Source organism: Coffea arabica, chromosome 2e (assembly GCF_036785885.1).
Source record: "Coffea arabica cultivar ET-39 chromosome 2e, Coffea Arabica ET-39 HiFi, whole genome shotgun sequence".
Lineage (NCBI taxonomy): Eukaryota > Viridiplantae > Streptophyta > Magnoliopsida > Gentianales > Rubiaceae > Coffea > Coffea arabica.
The window spans coordinates 52,174,980-52,195,099 of NC_092313.1; the positions used below are offsets into that span (position 1 = coordinate 52,174,980).

A 20,120-nucleotide genomic window follows, 5' to 3' on the forward strand; every position below is an offset into this window, starting at 1 on the left:
TTCATTTGGAGAAGGGTGTTATTCCGTTTGGAACTCACACTTGTATGCTATGTTTTTAAATTAGCTAGTCCGATCGGTTGAATCGGTAGTTGGCTATGTAACAGTCCCACCTTCCCTTAAGGTGTACCCCAAAGGTTAGCGGACTGGCTGCCCAACTCTTATCAAAACTAACTAATCCAAAATTCTTAATAGGCACAAAAATGAACAACATAATTTTAAAACACTGCAACCCAAAATTATATGCAATGGAGTCATTAACAATTCAATCTTAAAGTACAAGTCAAAGTATTCAATCTTATACTAATACATATGAGGTTTACTAATACAGAGGAGTTTAAACAAAACGCCTAAGATCTAAACCTAGCTTAACTCTTTCCCAAAATCACCAGCCTAAGTCTTCGCCCCTGATAGGAAAACAAGGATAATGGAATGAGCTTTCGCCCAATGAGATACCACAAAGACACGCAGTTAGCAATAAAATGGAAAGCAAAATCACATGTAAGTAACACTTAGAGAGATAAACGAGTGCCACAATTTACAGAGTAAAAGGATACAGTTGGCTCTCAGGAGCCAAATTTCCAGTCGCAGTAGATTGATCCAATCCCATTGACACTCTGACAATGTTTCAAGAACAAATAATATTATCCGTTCACCATTCATACCCCTTATGGGTCCGAACAGCAAATAGAGGGGGTAATACTCGAGTATACCGGATTCCAGAATAAAATGTATTTAGAGATTCAGAGACAGATTCCCTGTGACAGCCCCACCTTCCCCTAAGGCGAACCAAAGGGTTAGCGGACTGCCTGCCCAACTCTCGCCAGGACTAACGGTGCAGTTTAGAGCGGTCTATCGCGTTCCGGAACTTATAACGCGCGTAAACAAGTCACAATGGCAAAATAACCCAAAATAAAAAAATAAAATAAAATTCGGAGTCGGCCATGAATAGTAACCGACCTGTCAGAACCCAACCATACATCAAAGATATATATATACAACATCAAATTCAGCGTTTACAAGCCAAAATGGAATATGAAAGGTACTCAAAAATTAATACATGTACGGTTGCCATAATAAAAGTGAAAACGGCCTCAAAGGCACATTTAGGGTTTCAATTCATAAGCTATACATTTCAAAAGCTATATTCATCTAGTTCATTCGGCAACCAATTCAAAAGTCATTCCAAAAGCAGTCAGATTCCTGTAAGGAAAACAAAAGGAACGGGGTGAGCTATTTGCCCAGTGAGAGACTATCACTCAAGCAACCAAGTTCATGTAAGCATAAAGCTTTCATTTCAATTCGTCAAAAGTGAACAAAGGCACACAATAATGGTGGTGATAAAAGGATACGGACGGCTCTCAAGAGCCCTTTTTCCTCGTTTGCATTCTTGATCAGATCATCTTCTCATTGACTCTCCGTCAATGTTTAAAAGTAACCAACCGTAGACTTCACTTAACTCCCACTCCTTCCACCTAACATCCCCCTACCGGACCCGAACTCCAAACACTTGCACTGTGCTATTACTCGAGTATACCGGAATCGAGAGTCTCTCATACTACAAGATTCCTTATAACTTTACCCAAGGCTCATTAATTGTCACGACCAAGCCCTTGCCGGCTCGATTCAATCAATTACCAATGGGGTTGAGCTCAATGGTAACAAGCATGGTCGTTGGATACTCGTCCAAACCACCAAGTCAAGTACTTTTCATTTCATGTAACATTCCAATAACATGAGAAATAGGTGAGAGTGATAAAGTACACCCTCACTTCAATCAATATCAATGATACAATAAACATTTAACTCATCAAGTTCAAATATCAAAGCCATCTAGTAACTCACAAGTGAGTAGTACACTCACCAGGGTCAGTGCAGATACCTCCCAAAAGAGAGCTTTAATTACCAAGAAACCCTAAAATAATCCAAGGAAAACAATTGAAGGTTCCACTTTCAAAGTCGAGTATACAGAATGCACATGTGAGGCTCGACTACCAGTCGTATGCCTCGCCAAATAATTACTAAAGCAAGGGTGCAAAACATGATTTTTGGTAATGAAAAGGTAACATGAAGACCTAGGCTCAAACAACCCAAAAGCCCTTCGTTCAAATCACAAGTAAATCCAACTAGCCTTCAAGAAAAATTTCGGCAGCATATCCCTTGTGTTTACCTATTTTTCAGCCATCATGGCTTCATTATTTCCTCAAATCAGTCCCAACAGTTCGTACAAAAATAATCTCATTCCCAAAAGCCGTTCACTAGGCTTAATGGCATTCAAGTACAAAATTTAGCTAGGAAATGACCGGATATGAAAGTCAAGCCCTAAACTATTCAAATAAACACAATAAGACTCGATTACAAGTCATAAACCAATTCTACATACCACCAAAACAGGGTTTCCTAAACATACAAAAGCAATAGAGGAAACCAGAAAATCCGGAAATAGAATTAGCTTTGCCCTGAAAAAAATAGTTTTTGACCTCTTTTTGCGGTAATGGCACCCAAGGCACTACGATTACCGGATGAAGGTGAAAGACCCACCGTTTCGAAGCTAAAAGACAGGGATACAACATTACAGAAGGTCACTCAACCCATTTTTGAGTGCAACCAGGTCAAAAATGCAAAATACTACACCAGAATCACAAAAACAGATTCACAGAACGCATTCTAGCGGAAACATCATAAATCGGGCTATCCAAGTCCAAATCCAGAAATTCCAAAACCATCTGAAAGCTAAGAAACAGGGATACATTTCATCAGAAGGCCTCAACAACCAATTCGGAAGCATTCCTAACCAAAACAATCAATTACAGGCGCAATTCTTACATTCGGGTAAAACCAGAACAGCAAGGGTAATTTCAAATTTTATCATTCTACGCTACTCCGATTGACCTGAAATTTTGTAGGCACCTCTAAAATGTCATTCCCTACAACTTTCATGTTTTAAGCCAAGGCCAATTTGGCCTCTAACTAGGAGCTAAAAATTCGGGCAGAATGTTCCCTAACCAAAACCTAACTTTCCAAAATTTCTTCCAATTCAGCAATTGTTTGCAATTAACAACTTTTTCCACCTCTTAGAGTCATTATATACCATTTCCAATCATCATAGATAGCCACACAATCATGCTCATATTAAAACAGAAAAATCCCCAAAAATAATAAAACTTCATCACTACAACCACAAATCAAGAAATAATCCATAAACTTGCATCTCATACTACCACTAAGCATGATTTAAGCATCAATTAAGAGAGGAGAGTAGTTCTTCACAACTCACCTTAGAAACAAGAGAGAGAGAGCAATAGGTCCTCCTAACTTTCCAAATAACTTCACAAATCAACTCACTAACACTAATGGAAGAGGTTTTATGGAGAAATTGCAAGTTTCAATGGTTGGTTGGATGGATTTGAGCTAAATGGAAGCAAAACTTGAAGAGTTTCTTCCTTTCTTTTTGAGAGAAAGAGCCGGCCACAATGAAGAGCAAAATGGAGAAATTTTGGTTATTTTTTGATTTATTTAGTCAATTGGTAAGACCATGAATAGTGGTCTTAAAGGTAAACCCACTCAAATGGTGACACTTGTCACCTTTTATTAAATACTTACCTAACTTGTCTCTCTTATACCAATCCACTTAGCACCCTCTACTTATCTCTTAACACCCGGTAAATTAATTCCAGCATTCAAAACTTAACCTAGTTGGCCGAATTTTTTCCGAACTTCTCGCACTAGTGGGTCCCACGTCCGGTATACGCTCTTAATTTCTCAAAATCTATTTGATACTAGAAAAATCATCTAAAACCTATATCTGCTCCTTAAAATTATCTCGAAATGTTTCTAATCACGAAAATGCAGAAAACAAGCCATGAAAATTACTAAAACCTAGAAAATAACAAATTACGGGTTCTCACACTCTCTCCCCCTTAAAAGAATTTCGACCTCGAAATTTCTCACCTTAACTCACAAACAGTTCAGGGTATTCCTTTTTCACCTCCCAGGTAGCCTCTTCTATCCCATGATTTCTCCACTTCTTCTTCTTCTTCTTCTTTTTTTTTTTTTTTTTTTTCGCGTGAACACTATTCTCCCTTCTACCCAAACGCTGCGATCCTTACAAATCATACCAATGCTCAAACGATGATTTCCCATAGGAATACTACTTTCAGGTCGTAGGGTAGCCAAGCAGGCGTGGTATCTATTTCGTCCATCAAAACGGTATACGCTCTTAATTTCTCAAAATCTATTTGATACTAGAAAAATCATCTAAAACCTATATCTGCTCCTTAAAATTATCTCGAAATGTTTCTAATCACGAAAATGCAGAAAACAAGCCATGAAAATTACTAAAACCTAGAAAATAACAAATTACGGGTTCTCACACTCTCTCCCCCTTAAAAGAATTTCGACCTCGAAATTTCTCACCTTAACTCACAAACAGTTCAGGGTATTCCTTTTGTCACCTCCCAGGTAGCCTCTTCTATCCCATGATTTCTCCACTTCTTCTTCTTCTTTTTTTTTTTTTTTTCGCGTGAACACTATTCTCCCTTCTACCCAAACGCTGCGATCCTTACAAACCATACCAATGCTCAAACGATGATTCCCCATAGGAATACTACTTTCAGGTCGTAGGGTAGCCAAGCAGGCGTGGTATCTATTTCGTCCATCAAAATTGGGGTTGACAAATGAATGAGTAACACCGGGATCTACTCAGATTTTTGCAAAATCGGTGGAATACCAAAATCATACCTTCCTCAATTTCAGGAGAATCGGGGACCTGTTGTGGCTCCAGTGAATACACTCAAGCCGCTACCTTGGATTTGGTCCCTTCCACCTTGGCCGGTTCGGGAGTAGTTTTCGTCGATTGCTGCCTCCCCTTTCCATCTCGTGATAGGACTGGACAAGTGGCGAGCTGATGGTTTGCACTTCCACAGCGCAAACATTTTCCCTCCTTCTTCCAGTAGTTGTCCTCCGAGTGGTTTGACTTTTCGCAATACCCGCAGGTTCCGCGTACTGCAGAAGCCGAGCCTCCTCTCTGGCCTCTCCCCACTTGGTCGCCTCGTGACGGGCTCTCTCGTGACACTCCCAGCATCCTTTCTTCTGCAGTTCCTCGCCCAAACTTGGAAGGGGTACTCTCATTCTCCTGCCCCGAACTACTTCCAGGAAATCCTCGCTTTTTCGCCTGGAAGTTTCTTACTTGCAATCTGGCACTCTCTACCCGTTGGGCCTTCTCAACGGCCTCGCTAAAAGCATTGATTTGAGCAACTGCGAGGTCCTTCTGAATCTCCACGTTTAGGCCCTGGATAAAACGCCTAATTCGCCGTTGCTCCGTCACAATCAACTCAGGCGCAAATTTGGACAGGCGGGTGAACTGGCTCTCGTATTCCGCCACCGATTGAGCTCCTTGGCGGAGTCGGATGAACTCATCTTCCTTCCTCTCCTGAACCAGAGGAGGGAAGAATTTCGCGTTAAACTCTCTCATAAAATTTACCCAAGTCCTGGGCATTTGTTCCCGCTCCCATTTTTGCCGAATGACATTCCACCAGGAGCGGGCCGCCCCTTCCAGCTGGAAAACGGAAAAAGTCACCTGCCGTTCTTCGGTATAGTGCAGGGCAGCGAAAATATCGATCATCTTTTCGAGCCATCTCTCGGCAACATCCGGATCTGGCCCCCCAATAAAAGACCATATTTACAACATTGGCCCCTGGACTCTGTCTCATTGTCCATATTCTCCTCTTGAAATAAATTGACATTAATGTTTAGTGCACATAACTTTTGCCTGGGTCTTGATTTGATTGTGACAGCAACCCTGATAGGACATGTCTTTCACCTTTGAAGTCCAATTTCCCTTCTTAATTTTCCCACTTAATTTGTATTAAGAGGTTCTATATGTGAATGAGTGTATATGGTCGACACATAATGTCTTTTAGTTTAATCCTAGCGAAAGAGAGGGGTGTTATTTTTGGTACAAAGATAACAGTTTGTCATTTTTGGACGTTATTGAAAGTACGCATTTTATAAGTTTTGAAGGCAAAGTTAACTTTATAGTTTTTAGTGTGGTGATTATATTTTCTTAATGTTTCTTTAAGCAATATCCAGAGTTGTTGGCATTTTGAGCTGAGATTAAATTTGATTAAACCAGGTTTCTCAGCTTAATTTCTGGAGCCAGTAAAATTGGGGGAAGACTTGTGTCAATTAATAAGTAGAAAGTAACTGTGACATAAGTTAAAAAAAAAACTACAAAAGCTTTCAAGGATGTGCTGTTATATTAAGCGGAATTGCATGTGTTATTTGAGAACATACTAACTTGAAGTTTTTTTCCTGTTACTGATAATTTTGTTGTTTTTGCTCTGCGCATTCTGGACTAAACTACCTTAGTGCTGGTACTTTAACAATGGACTGTTAAAATCAACTTATAGTTCTAATTGTTCTAAAATTTTGTGTGTTCTGTGTTCCAAATAAAAATCAGGTAACATGAATTGTGAAGAAGAAAACTGTGACTGTGCTTTAACCAACTTGCTTTCAAGTAACAAAACTACTTTCCATTATTTTCATATTTAAATAACTGGAGTATCATGTCCATGTCATGCAGTTATATTGACCTTAGACATCACGGATACATGTAAATTTTGTGCCGGAAATGTGTCTTTTGTGTTAAGTTTCTTTGGCTTCCTAATGTTGTCTACAAATATCTATTGCATCACAGAATAAGCTAGATGATTAAGAAGACAAGGCATAGGAAGCATGGTCAAGAAAGATATAATTTCAAAAGTTAGAGCGATCCTAGTTATGGACACCTTAATGGAAGGGACTACCTCACTATGCCCTTAGTCTTTCCCTTTTTAAGACATGTTTTGGACACATTAACAATATTTGAAGTCACTTTTCTTTTTCTTTTCCTTTGTCCTGGACCTTTGTGTTTGTTTTAATTTTTATCATTTCTCTTAATTAGATATATTGCCGATGCAATTTGTTCTATTACTGATGAAATAAATGAAGACTTTGATTTTCATGCCATCCAAGATCAATTGCTTGACATTAATTGAATTGTATGCGCACGGATTTGGTCTGACTGGTTGTTTTTACTATTGAATATGTTTGAACTAAATTTGGATCCACTTGGATAGGAGATTATTTGGAAAAATTACTGTAGCACTTTTTTGTGATGTGATGTATCTGAGATAAGAAAGATTGTTGGAAATTGTGTTTATGATACAAGTAGAACAAAATTTGGATTTTTTTTTTTTTGGCAAATCTTGCTACCCAAACGGACCCTTTCTTCTTGCTTGCATGTTCCTGCTGCGAAAGAATCTTAGCCTAATCATTGTGCACTAGACTATCTTATCTATCAGGTGATGAAGTGTCTTGGTCGAAAGTTATGTAACATCTTTTAAAATTATTTTAGCTGTGATTTGGGTGATCAATAGAAGTATCTTGGTTGAAAGTCATTTAACATCTTTTATGAGCATTTTAGTTGTGATTTGTTTCACTTTTTGTTTCTCAACTATTTATTCAAGACTTAAGTGCCACACAACTACTTTGACAGTTCTTACGTATGCCGAACTTTCTGGAGTTAAAAGAGGAAGAGGCTCTTGAATTTAGTTGGGGTCACAAAAGGTGTCTTGGTGGCACTTACAATGGTGTCCAGTTTTATGATTCATTCACTTATGATGGCATCGAGTACTCTCTTTATGATTGTGTCTACATGTGGGCTGATGATCAACGTGAACCTTACATTGGTAAGCTTGTTAAAATATGGGAGACGGCAAGCCACAAAAAGAAAGTGAAAGTTGTGTGGTTTTTCCGTCCCATTGAGATAGCACATTGGTTAGGAGATATCAAGCCACTCAAGACTGAGATATTCTTAGCTACTGGGGAGGGAAAAGGCCTTTTCAATCTCAATCCTTTGGTAAGTACTTTTGTTGCTTCCTTTTGTTATCTATTTGATTTATATTGTCATATGATGCAATGCTTTGTCAACAATTAGAACGCCATCCTTGAAGGATTGCCTTTTTGTTTTAGAAAACTTTTGTCATATGATGCAATGCCTTGTCAACAATGAAATGTCATCCTTGAAGGATTTTTTGTTCTTTTGCATTTACTTGCAGTGTAAAGTTAGGCATCAAAATGCATTGATCAGTAATTTAAGCTGTATATAATGGGGTTAATTGATTTAGTGGAGGATCCACTTAATATTGGATTTAAATTGTTATTCTGTTCGAATAACAAAAGAATTAAAGCAGGTTTTGAATCACTTGTTTTAAAACCACTGTAGACTGGCAAATACAGCTTCTGATTAGTAATCTGAAGGATGATTATTGTTAAAATCAATTATTGATAACGAGATGTAAGCCAAATATGGCTGCTGAAGCCTTTATGCTTGTCATGGAGGATTTGGAATCCATAATGAATCAAACCATTGAATTTTTTGGCACCATCAATTTGAAACTTTTTTTTTTTTTTTCAAATTTTTTGAACTATGTTCAAGTAATTGGTGACAAAATCTTCCGTGCTGAAAGATGTCATGCCAACAATATTGGATGCTACATAAAGAAATCTGTGAATCAACTTAAAAGGTTCAAGTGGAAGTTAGTATATCATTGATAGAAAATGCTGGAGTTGACAAATCGAGACCATAATCGCAAGAGTTCTAATGAAATTTCCCTCTGTATACACTGACATATCTTGGTGGATTGTTTATATACCACTTGAGAGAAAGGAGTCTAGGAGTGATAAAAGTTGCTGCTTTCATCTAACTCTTTGGCATCTCATGAAATATGAATGAGCAACTCGGACTTGTGCTCCCTGTTATTCATCAGTAACTGTCTATTGTTGCTAACCATGACTTTTTTAAAAAAATTAGAACACATGAGATGCTCTTCATAAGTGATTTGGTTAAACTGGGAGGCTTTGGCTGGCAAACTTGAAGCTTTTGGTTTCATGCCAGGAGAGATGTTTTGCTTCTTTTCTCTGGTGTAGAAGTATAGGTTGCTCTAAGATATTATGAAATCCTACTTCAATGCAAATAGTCAATGCTTACTTGTCTTTTCTTTGTTTTGAAAAATTTACTTTTCTGATTATCAGAAATTGCTTTCTCCAGTCGAAACTTTTCTGTAGTGACCATAATTTTATCAGAATGTCATTGTCTCAGACTCTTAAGAAGGATCATTTTGCTTGAGCTATTCTTCATCTAAAGTTATGGCATAATTGAATCCTTTACTTCAGGAAGCAATTTCTGGGAAGTGCAAAGTTGTTTGTGTGTCAAAAGACCCAAGAAATGCTCAACCAACGGAAGACGATTTGAGGAATGCTGATTACATATTTTACCGTACTTTCGACGTGGGAAGCTGCAAGGTGTCGACTGCTTTTGCTGACCAAGTTGCTGGCATTGAAGGTTACAATAATTCCTAGTGTTGTTTAGTTTCTGGTCGTTTAAATTGTTTGCATCTAGCATTATGTGCACTTTTGCATGGCCTGTTATTTTCTTTTTTTTTTTTTTCCTTTTTGCCCTTTATTTGTTTAACATGAACTTTGTTTTCTTGAGATTTCTATAGCAGTGCCATCTGCATTTAGCAAGCCCAGAGCTATGCTATTTGATTATTGTAGTTCTTTTGCATGATCCCTTGACTTGATGGGATTATCGGTATCTTTGTTTTCTCTCTTTTCGTGTGTCTTATACTTTGAGAATCTTGCTATTTGATTAATAACTCAGGAAGAGTGTTGTCATCATCTACTTGAGTTATCATCAAACATTTTAACTAATTGAGTTGCTATAAATTTTCCTAGTATCTACATGTCTTTCTGGTTGTTTCCATATAAATTTGTATCGGTAGAAATAATTCTGGCGCTCAAAATCTTTTGACTTATTGTAATAACCCTGCAGTGAAGCATTACTTCAATTCAAGAAAGGTTCAAAAGTCAATCCTTGATACTGAAAACGTAGCAAATTTTCCTGTGAAGGATGGGACACCTGCTAGAGTTAAAATGAAGTTTTCAGATACTTCTGCATCTACTGATGTGCCTGAGATTCAGGCACAGAAGAGGAGGAAAGTTGAAGGCTCTTTAGGTAGCTGTCCTAGAGTTTTTTTTTTTTTTTACTCTTCCCTGTCTATTAAATGAATTATGGGCCTAGAATGGACACCTAGTATCATGTTGAAGTCGTATGATCCAAAGATGAAGCTACAGGTGCTGAAAATCTACACTGATCATCAGGGTACAAGGAAAAATTGGATGTCAAGGATCCTTTCGGGAAGAATATAAGTATGTCGAAAGGAGTTAATACCAATGACAAAGCTAGCAAGGACCCTCACCAACTTGGACAAAACAAAGGCATGAAGAGCGATAGCCAAGTTATGGAAGTAACAAGCAGGCTGGATACGGTAAACACTTGCCTAAAAGGGACTATAATCTCCTAAGCTTGTGTAGTAAAGAAACTAATCTTATCTCCATGTTGTGATTCACAGAAGTTATCTAAATTCGTAACTTTTCTTGCTTTAGTTGATTGACATTTCTCATTATCCTCATACCTCATGTGACTTTCATAAATATTTTAATGTTTTGATTTTTTTTTCCTGTTAGAAGGTTTTGATCTAAAGATTGAAATAGAGAGAACTTGACATCTAAAGACTGAATTCCACATGTATATGTAGAATATAATGTGGTGCGGGCTAAGCACATTGGGTTCTCTGCCATGGCACCATCCATATTTAGCTTAACCCAATTAAGTTTGGGGGCATCTAGTTTTTGAAAATGTGCTGATTGAGAATTTGAGATGCTAAGTGCCAAGCTTACATCGATCTGTAGGTTCTGTAGAAAATGGTTTATACATGATATCACATTTAGGTTAAACTTTTCTTAATTTGAGTGGAGTGGGATATTTGTGATATATTGCTAGTGAAATAGTGAAGAAAAAGGAGTTTCTTTTTTACTACTACTTTTATAATGTTGCACCTCTCTGAGTAGCTATGAAGCCTAAAATAAATCAAATGTCTTATGAAGTTGATTTTTTAGTTTGTTTTATCTTATTTATTTGTAGGGTATCAGTTAGACAAGCACTGGCATTATATATATCCTCAGCATTATGTTTTATGTTTCAGAATTCAAATTTATAGAACCAACAGGCAGATCACCTTATCTTACATAGATTTTTTAAACTACCCTTTCTTTAACTCTAATAGTCGATTTTTGAATGCATTGTACACAAGTGGATTGTAGTATTTCACTGTTTGTCATCAGGGAAAGTGTTCAGCATTTTGAATAATCTAGATTTATTTTTGTACCACACAAAAAGGCAATAGGTGTCAGGTACTCTCTGGATAGTAATGTGCTCCTAAACAGTGTAGAAAGTAAGTTCAGGTCTAATTTGTATTCAATAGAAAGGCATGGTACATACATAATACTCTGAAGCAAATGGATGTTAAGTTATTTTTACTAGGTAAGCTGAAAGAAATTGATTTATTAACTCACAAAATCTTGCATGAAAGTTTTTCATCAAATTTAGGATGGAAAAACTTTGAGGCCATATTTATTTTTTTGGTTTTTCCTATCTACATGTCGAGATTGGATTTTAAATGTACTAGCTACTTAGAAACAATGTTTAGGTAGGAAGCTGCATCCTGATCTTCAAAAATCTTAGTGGATCAGGGGTTACAACATGGAAGGGTGATCAGCAAGGTAGGAAGTTCTTGTTTTCATGAGAGTTTAGGTATTTTTGTTTACTAATTTTCGTACAATTAGAAAGGAAAAAAAATAAAAAGATAAGTAATAAATTTGCTCATGCTCCATATGGCTTTTTTTTTTCCTTGGAATATTTCAGAACTCCAAAGAAATTTTCCATTAAAATGAGATGTTGAAAGAAAGATTTAGTGTGACCATCAACAGGGACCTATACAGCTTGGAATTGTTAGATTGACCACTTTTCTACCTGAACTAGAGGCCAAGACCATTGGATCCACGTGAGGAATGGACTAAAGAGACGCACTGGAACTTATCAAATTTGAAGATGCTGATAGGGTAATGGTTAGGGCTGCAGTCCTGACCTTCAAAGTTGCAGTCTTAGATAATAATGCATCTGGGATTGATTAATGATGGTAGACTATAATGTTATTGCAGATTTGAATTTGATGATCTTGTGCTCCTGCCCTTGGATAAATGAAAAATATAAAAGTGATTTGTTCACCTCTAGATTACAAGACCACCAGGCAGGAGGAGTAGGATTTGTAAATGGAAGTACAAATCGTCCTTTCTGTGTGCTTGTTGGCAAACTTGACTTCTTACTATGGGACAACTATGCACAAAAACATGTTACATCAATGTGATTGATATTTGGATATTATAGTTATACATTCAGATTTGTTACTGGTCATGCGTGCCCAAAATATCTTTAAACATGTTTGTATAGAACTATATCAACTTTGTTCTATAGCAGTATTTATGATGTAGATTAGTCTTTGCCCTACCTTTATTTATTTGGTGAGTGCATAAAGGCTTCTTGAAATGGGGGTTGGGGTTTAAAGATGTGAACTTAGAACTTTCTTTGCTTTTTATGTTTTTTTCCTTGCTCCTGTTTTCCTTGGTTGATTTGAGCTGATTACAGGCATCTTTTCCATCTATAGACAAATCTTGTTAATTATAATAAGGTGGGATGCTTGGGAATGATACATCTATTTCGTGCTTGCAGGATTCAAGCAAATGGTTCAAGATCCAAGTGAGTACCTTTTGCCATTTATGGCTATAAGTGTCTTTGTTGTAAGGGACAAAATAAGTTATGTTTGAGATTATTTCATTTGAAAGTCGGTATTACCTGTTCAAGTTTCCGAGGAGATGATAGTTTGAAAAATTGTGAAAAAGCAATAAATTGGCAAGGTATGCCACTCCTTAATTGTTTATGTAATCTTTTGCCGCCAATTTTCATGTGAACAATTGCATCCTCTACCAAAGTGAGGGATAATATTCCTCATTCATTTTCTGATCTTTGGTATTCAATGTCAATGCGATTCATTTCCTACTCTACAGGAAATGCAGTTGTGTATACACACATTCTCATTCTCTCTCCAACATGCTTATGCAGAATATGAAGCGCCTTTTTACTACACAAAATCTTTTGTCGCACTGTCTCTGTCTCTGTCTCTCTCTGTCTATATATATATATATATCCCCTGCAGATGCTTAAGCAGACACCTCCTCTGCCAATGACTGTGTGCCTAATTCTTTTCTCATCTCTATGTGCTAGATTGGATGTAAGTTTTGCTTGAGTTGTAATTGGAAGTTCTAAATTTTTCTTATTCTGCCGAACCTTGTTTTTCAATTTCTGTGTTTTCCTATTTTGTGATGTGCAAAATGATAGTTTGACACTCCTATTTATCCCTAAATTGACTCTATTTTATGTCCTTCATGCAGTTAGTTTCTGCATAAATTTAATATCCAATCTTGTTTTAGATCCTTTGGAATTGTACTTATTCCTTGCCTTCAGATCTCATAGTTTATTTCCTAAGATGCTGGCTCTTTTCTTTTCAAAATAATTTTTTCATAGCAAGAGATGCTTGCATGTTTAGAGGATTTGCTATTGTGATGAGAAAATTCTATCTACATTATTTATTGCCGATTGTATTATAGCATTTATCTGTTTCAACCCCATCTTTTTCAGTCTTGGGATGACAGAATGAATGCAGCTCATGAGAAGGGCACACTTGTCTTATTTGAGAATCTGGACCCATCCTATACGTCCACAGAAGTCGAGGTATAATTCTTTTAAGATCATTGAACATGCATTATATAATTTCTATCATTTCGGCAGCTTAACCGAGAACTTATAAGCTTTTAACTGTAATTATTGACTAGTCAAATCACTGTCTTCCAGGATATTGTGTTTCATGTATTCAACCAACAAGTTAGTGCAAAGATGATACAACACAGCCCATTTTCCAGACCAAATTATGGTATGACATATTATCATTTTTAATTTTGGAAAATTCACTTGTTACTAAAGCATAATTTGAGTGCTTATGACGTGCTCTTTTTTTTTCATGGTTAATGGACTAACAGGACAAGCATTTGTCATATTCAAAACAAGAGATGCTGCAGATGTTGTCATCTCTCAGCTAAAAAGGAGATGTCTTATGTTGGGTGATCGAAGGTTATTGTTTCCCTTCCACTAGTTAACAATTTCTGCATTGGGTTGACAATATTATTTCCTGTTTCTGTCATATTTCTATCATCACCTTTTGTACGATATTTATTCTGCTCTCAAAACAGATTTAGTTATGTGGACTTTAAAAGAATGAAGAGGTACCATAGTTATTAATCACAGAAGTGGAATTAAAAATAGACTAGACTGCCATGGGTTATTACTCACAAAAGTGGAATTGAAAATATCAAACACTTAAAGATGGATCTGATTTTCTGATACTTCACTGGGAGATTAAGATTTTCTTTAATTTCAAAGGATTTTAGTTTTGGTGATTCAGTTTTTGCTTGTTGCTATAGACCTGTTGTGGGTTGTCGAGCAAAACCGACAGATCCTCGTAATCCACCAAAGTTTTTTGGCCATATTTCTATTCCCAAACTTCGGCTACAGAAGCAGCATGAAGATATGGTAATTCGATTCTTTGTCAATTCTCAAATTCTCAGAGATATATATATTTGTGTGCCATGTACTGACCTTTTGCACGATACCACCTCCCCAATTCTGGCTCTCTTTCTTGGTGCTCAAAGAGAAATGCAGTTTCAACACCACATTACTCTCAGAGCAATACCGTTGAATTTGATATGGCCATGGAATGGTGTTCACTCTATGGACGATCAAAACTATGGTGGGAAGCTTTGCATCAGGTGCAACTAACTTCTCTGAAAATTTTTCTTATTGTTTGTAGCTTTATGTTAGTAGTCTGCACCATTTACCATTATTAGTGCCTCTGCATTATCTTCAATTGAAGGTGAATCTTTCTTATTTCCAGGAACAAGCAAAGGAGACTGAAGCTCTAAGAAACGAGATCAAGATTCATTGTGACGACCCCACTTCTCCCAAGGGCGAACCCAAGGGTATCGGCGGGCCGCCTGCCTAGCTCGCGCCAGGACTCAAACCTTAAAGCGATAAAAACCAAAAAATCCAAAAGAGTACCTTACATACTATATACAAATCCCAAAAAGGTTATAATTACATTCTCCAAAAGTACCTGCTCAAACTATTACACCCTTATAATTACAACCAAAACTAAAAGGTAGACCCTAAGGAGGGTCCTTATACAAACCACCACAATAAAAACAAACATCCTAATTGTCCAACTATGACAAACCAATACTAGTGTAAGTGCCCATAAGTCCCCGCGTCGGCCCCTGCTAAGGAAAACAAAAGGAACGGGGTAAGCTATATGCTTAGTAAGTAAACAGGGGCAAAAGCGTAAATGTCACGTAACCACAGTTACTCAATAAGAGTAAAGCAAAAGCAGAAAAGTAACATCACATAATAAGGATACAGGTGGCTCCAAAGCCAAGTCGTTGCCATGCGTGACCTCCTGTCGACACTCCGTCGACTATACATAAGGTCCGTAGAACTCCACTTGTACACCCACCGAACACCTTATCACCCTCACTGGCCAGTCACCTCACAAACTTGCCCAGGCGAACGAAATCACAAACTTGAGCTTGAGTCACAAGCTCGGGTCACAAAATTGGTTCACATACTCAGCGAACCGGGTTCACAAACTTGGTGACCTCAAACCAAGTTGGACTGACTTCGACCAAGCCCTAACCGGCTCGAATAGTCCATCTAGGTATTGAGTTCAACCTCAAACTCACAAAATTCACAAAATTATTCAAAAGTCACCCTGAGCCACCAGCTCAAGGGTTTTAGTTCCAAAATTGCTCATATACATAAGCCATGTACAAATATGTGTGCAAATTAGGGTTTAGAGCGAGTGCGATAAAGTACACCCTCGTCTAAGTACCCTCTTCATACATATCGAAACACATAAGAAACTAACATACAAAAGCGGCCTGAATACTTACTCCAAATACAAAAGTAGTACAAAAGCGGAAATCACTTCGTTGGTTGGCTAGTAGTGGGCCCCACCGGCTCCGCCTAGTTCACCACCGTCTGAAATCGAAGATTGTGTCACAATATATCACAAACAGCTACTCACACGTAAAACAAGCAAAACGGCAAAATTGGCACGCGCAAGTGCGAAAACGGCAAAAAGGGGCACACGCGCACGCGCGGAACGGCAAACGGGACGGTCAAATCGGCCATCTTAAACCGTTTTGGTCGAAAGTTAGGCTAGGAGTGTCGGATCAAGGTGAGCGAGATACCGTTTCGAAGCTAAGAGGAAGGGCTACAATTCTCATGAAGACATCTCAATCCAGATCTCAATAGGTATAGGTCAAAAAGGCACGAAATAGTGCCAGCTGTTTCATGGCAAGTTACCAAACATGCCCTGTTTGCAAGGCCGTAACTCACGGCTCAGAAATCGAAATCAAGAAATTCCAAAGGCGTTAGAAAGCTGAGACATAAGGCTAAAATTTTGATGTTTTGGCCAAGACCTGAATCCACTCAGAACAGAACGAAAATCGAGTGTCAACGTACCCGTCAGAACTGTCCAAATACAAAGCAGTTCTGACGAGCGTTATTGTTTTGATCATAACAGGAGCTACGGAACTCGGTTTTCGACGTACTTTATACCGTTTCGAAGCTGAGACCAAGATCTAAATTTCTTATGAAGGAGTCGACACCCAGATCGTATGGAATCAGAACGGAAAAATGCACGGCAGAAACTGAAATGCAAAACGTACACAAACGGACGTCTAAAACAGGTCTGAGGGTTTTGTGTATAACTCGGAATACATTAATCCGTTTGACCTGTAATTTTACAGGTAGATTCAGCACTTAAAAGGCTACAACGTTGAAGAAGGCCACTTAACCCAGTTTCGAGTGTAACTAGGTCAAAACTGTAAGATACTAAACCAGAATCGTAAAACAGGTGAACAAACCGCAACCTGGTGCAAACAGCATAACTCAGCCTACTTAAGTCCAAATTCAGAAATTTCAAAGGCATACGAAAGCTTAGAAACAGGGCTACATTTCATCAGAAGACTAGAACAACCAATTCTGAAGTAATCCTATCCAAAATCACCAATTACAAGTGCAGTTCTTACATTCGGACAAAACCAGAACAGCAAGGGTATTTTCGACTTTTCTCACTCTACGCTACTCCGATTGACCTGAAATTTTACAGGCACCTATAAAATGTCATTTCCTACAACTTTCATGTTTTAAGCCAAGGCCAATTCGGCCTCTATCTAGGACCAAAATATTCGGACAGAATGAAGAACCAAGAAACCCCAATTTTCCAGATTTCATTCAAAACAGAAATCACTTGCAATCTTCCACTTTTTCCACCATCTAGCATCATTACATACCATTTCCAACCATCATATATAGCCACACAATCATGCTTATATTAAAACAGGAAAAATCCTAATAAATATAAAACTTCACTAAATCATCCACAAATCAAGATATAAACCATAATTTTTCATCTCTTAACACCACTAAGCATGAATTAAGCTCCATTAGGTGAAGGAGAGAGTTTATTCATTACTCACCTAGTAAAACAAGAGAGAGGGAGTTGCTTGTCACCTTAGCTTCCACAAACACTTCACCAATCAACTTACTAATACCAAATGAAGAGGTTTTATGGAAGGAATTCAAGATTAACCGGTTAGTTTATGAGATTGAGCAAGATTAGGACAAGGAATTGAGAGAGATTTTTCTTTCTTCCTTTGGAGAGAATTTCGGCCAAGAGAGAGAAAAGAATGAGGAAGATTAAGCTTCATTTGTCTTATAAGAAGGTTGGAAAAAATAAGAATTAATTCTAGCCACAAGTTTGGTTAACACTTGGTTGAATCACAACCACACAATTTTCTCTCTCTTATTGCATTTTGAACCACTAATTTTCGGCCAATAAGAAGCTAAGAGGGGGGGAAGATATTTTGCTCTATTAGTGGTAAACTTGCATGGCAAGTAAGTGGTGGTCAATTGGTGCGTTCAATCGGTAATGCGCGGGACCCGCCGGTTCGCGCCGTTTTTTCTTAAAACACACGTACTAGGGTTTTTACTTCCTATTCACTAATCTTATCTTATTGCTCCTAATTACATATTATTTCTCACTTAAAAGTCACTTTTAATCACCAAATTTGATCCTTTTTCCGTACCAAAATTTCATCCGGCGAAAATCACAAAAACCCTAATTTTGCTCCAATGCTGAAACCGAAGAGTGAAACCCTACTTTCTAGGCTCACTTGCACTTATTATGGAATAATTGGATAGTAGGGTTTTAAATCTTAATCCCTACATAGGGTTTTCGAAATACTCCTAAAACCAAACGTTACCGCCCAGCTAATGAATATATCAACGTAGAACGGACTGGGGCCTCACAATCTCCCCCACTTAGAACAATTTCGTCCTCGAAATTTTTCTATGAACGGAACCTATCGAATCTAAAGTAACCAGTGGCCTGTACCTTCTTCATCCTCAGAAGAAACGAGGCTTTTCATTCCAGTCCCTTCTCTATTTGACGGTCCAGGGTCGGTTTGGGTTGGCTGCTGGGTTCCTTTCTTTTCACGCAATAAACTAGGGCAATTAGCAATCCGATGCTCGGTGCTCCCGCAACGCAGACACCTTCCATCCTTTTTCCAGCAATCTACCTCCATATGGTTGGATTTTCTACAGTAGCCACAAAATGAGAGAGCGATTGGGGTCTGATCCTCTTGTGAGACATCATGCAGTGGTCCTTCTCCGCTTGGGTTTCCTCCCGGAGTATCCTCCTTAAGTGTCTCCAAAATTTTCACACCCCTTACTCCACAACCCTTCTTAGCGACTGGCCTACCTCGCTTACACTGTTCTGGCCTTTTACCTCTTTTCTTTGCATGGAAGATATTTACTTGTGGCCTTGCAATTCCTGTCCTTTGAGCTTCCTCTGGAAACCCCATAGCAGTAGTGTTTTGTGCCATTGTTAAGGCCTCCTCAGAAATCCCTTCGTATTTCCTTTTTACCTCCAAGTTCTGGTGCAAGAGCTCAATCTTTTCTGAATACTCGTGCTTCCATCGCCCTTCCCAGTATGCGGCTAGTCTCCTTTGGACCTCTATTTCGTCTCGAAGAACTGCGATTTTCTTATACATCTCGACCCAATGTGCCATCTCACGGAGTTGCTGGACCTTCGATAGTAGCCTGCTGGCCAAAACAATGGGTCATAATAAATTCCTAAATACCAATGACACTCTCGGTCCCTGGTTTTGTTCAGTGGTTGTTTCCCCTTTTTCTTGACTCTTGGCCCCGCTTGGCTCCACGGCCACGACCATGTCCGCGACTACGTCTTCCCTCTATGTTTTTTTTTTCTTCCAAAGGGTACTTTAATAAATGAAATACGCAAATAAACTTATACGCACATAACACGCCATATTAAGGAGACAGATAATCAATTACACAAATACATATCAAATTGGACAGATAATCATGTACACACACACACATACTAACATCATGTAGTAACTATATACGGGCGAGTCAAAAGAAAAGGTGAAATCGTCCCAGTCTCAAATAAATAACCCCGTCCGATCTATCACGTTACTTTCTATCCAAACTAGACGTCCATTGACCTCTTGTGCTCATTCTAGTCAGACAAAACCTGTTCATGTTTCCAAAATGAAATTTCAAGTACTTAACGCTGCCTCAACTTTAGAGTACTCGGGCACGAGAATCCGAAATAAGATAATTCACATCTCGAGCTGGCCAGTCCCAAGAGTAAACTATCTACAATCGAAATTCCTACCCGACGTACCTATTTATGATCCTCAAATACCACGGAAAAGATTAAAGGCCCATAACATTTGCAATTCACAGCTTATGCTCGAACGAGCACTTAGTCCTTCATATTTATTCACCACTTAGTCCAGGCTCACTCCGCGCAGAGACCACGCGAAGCAGCTATATATTTTATCCCTCAATTACTTAACTTTCATATCAAATCAAATCCCACAGTCCGGCATCCTAAACTTCAAGCCTAGGATACACTACAGAGATCTGAAGCCTAAGCTCTGATACCAACTGTGACGACCCCACTTCTCCCAAGGGCGAACCC

The 20,120-nt window shown here is 38.2% G+C and overlaps 1 protein-coding gene across 1 annotated transcript; it reads left to right on the top strand.

Moving 5' to 3' along the window:
* The first annotated feature begins 7,512 nt into the window (after positions 1-7,512).
* LOC140036334 (protein ANTI-SILENCING 1-like) lies at positions 7,513-15,050 on the top strand. The gene is made up of 11 exons (XM_072077699.1): positions 7,513-7,897; positions 9,214-9,382; positions 9,872-10,054; positions 10,201-10,367; positions 12,668-12,694; positions 13,634-13,726; positions 13,847-13,925; positions 14,032-14,122; positions 14,473-14,581; positions 14,701-14,817; positions 14,943-15,050. Exons 1-11 carry the CDS (start codon positions 7,544-7,546, stop codon positions 15,048-15,050), a joined length of 1,497 nt encoding a protein of 498 aa, XP_071933800.1. The 5' UTR covers positions 7,513-7,543.
* Positions 15,051-20,120: the final 5,070 nt, after the last annotated feature.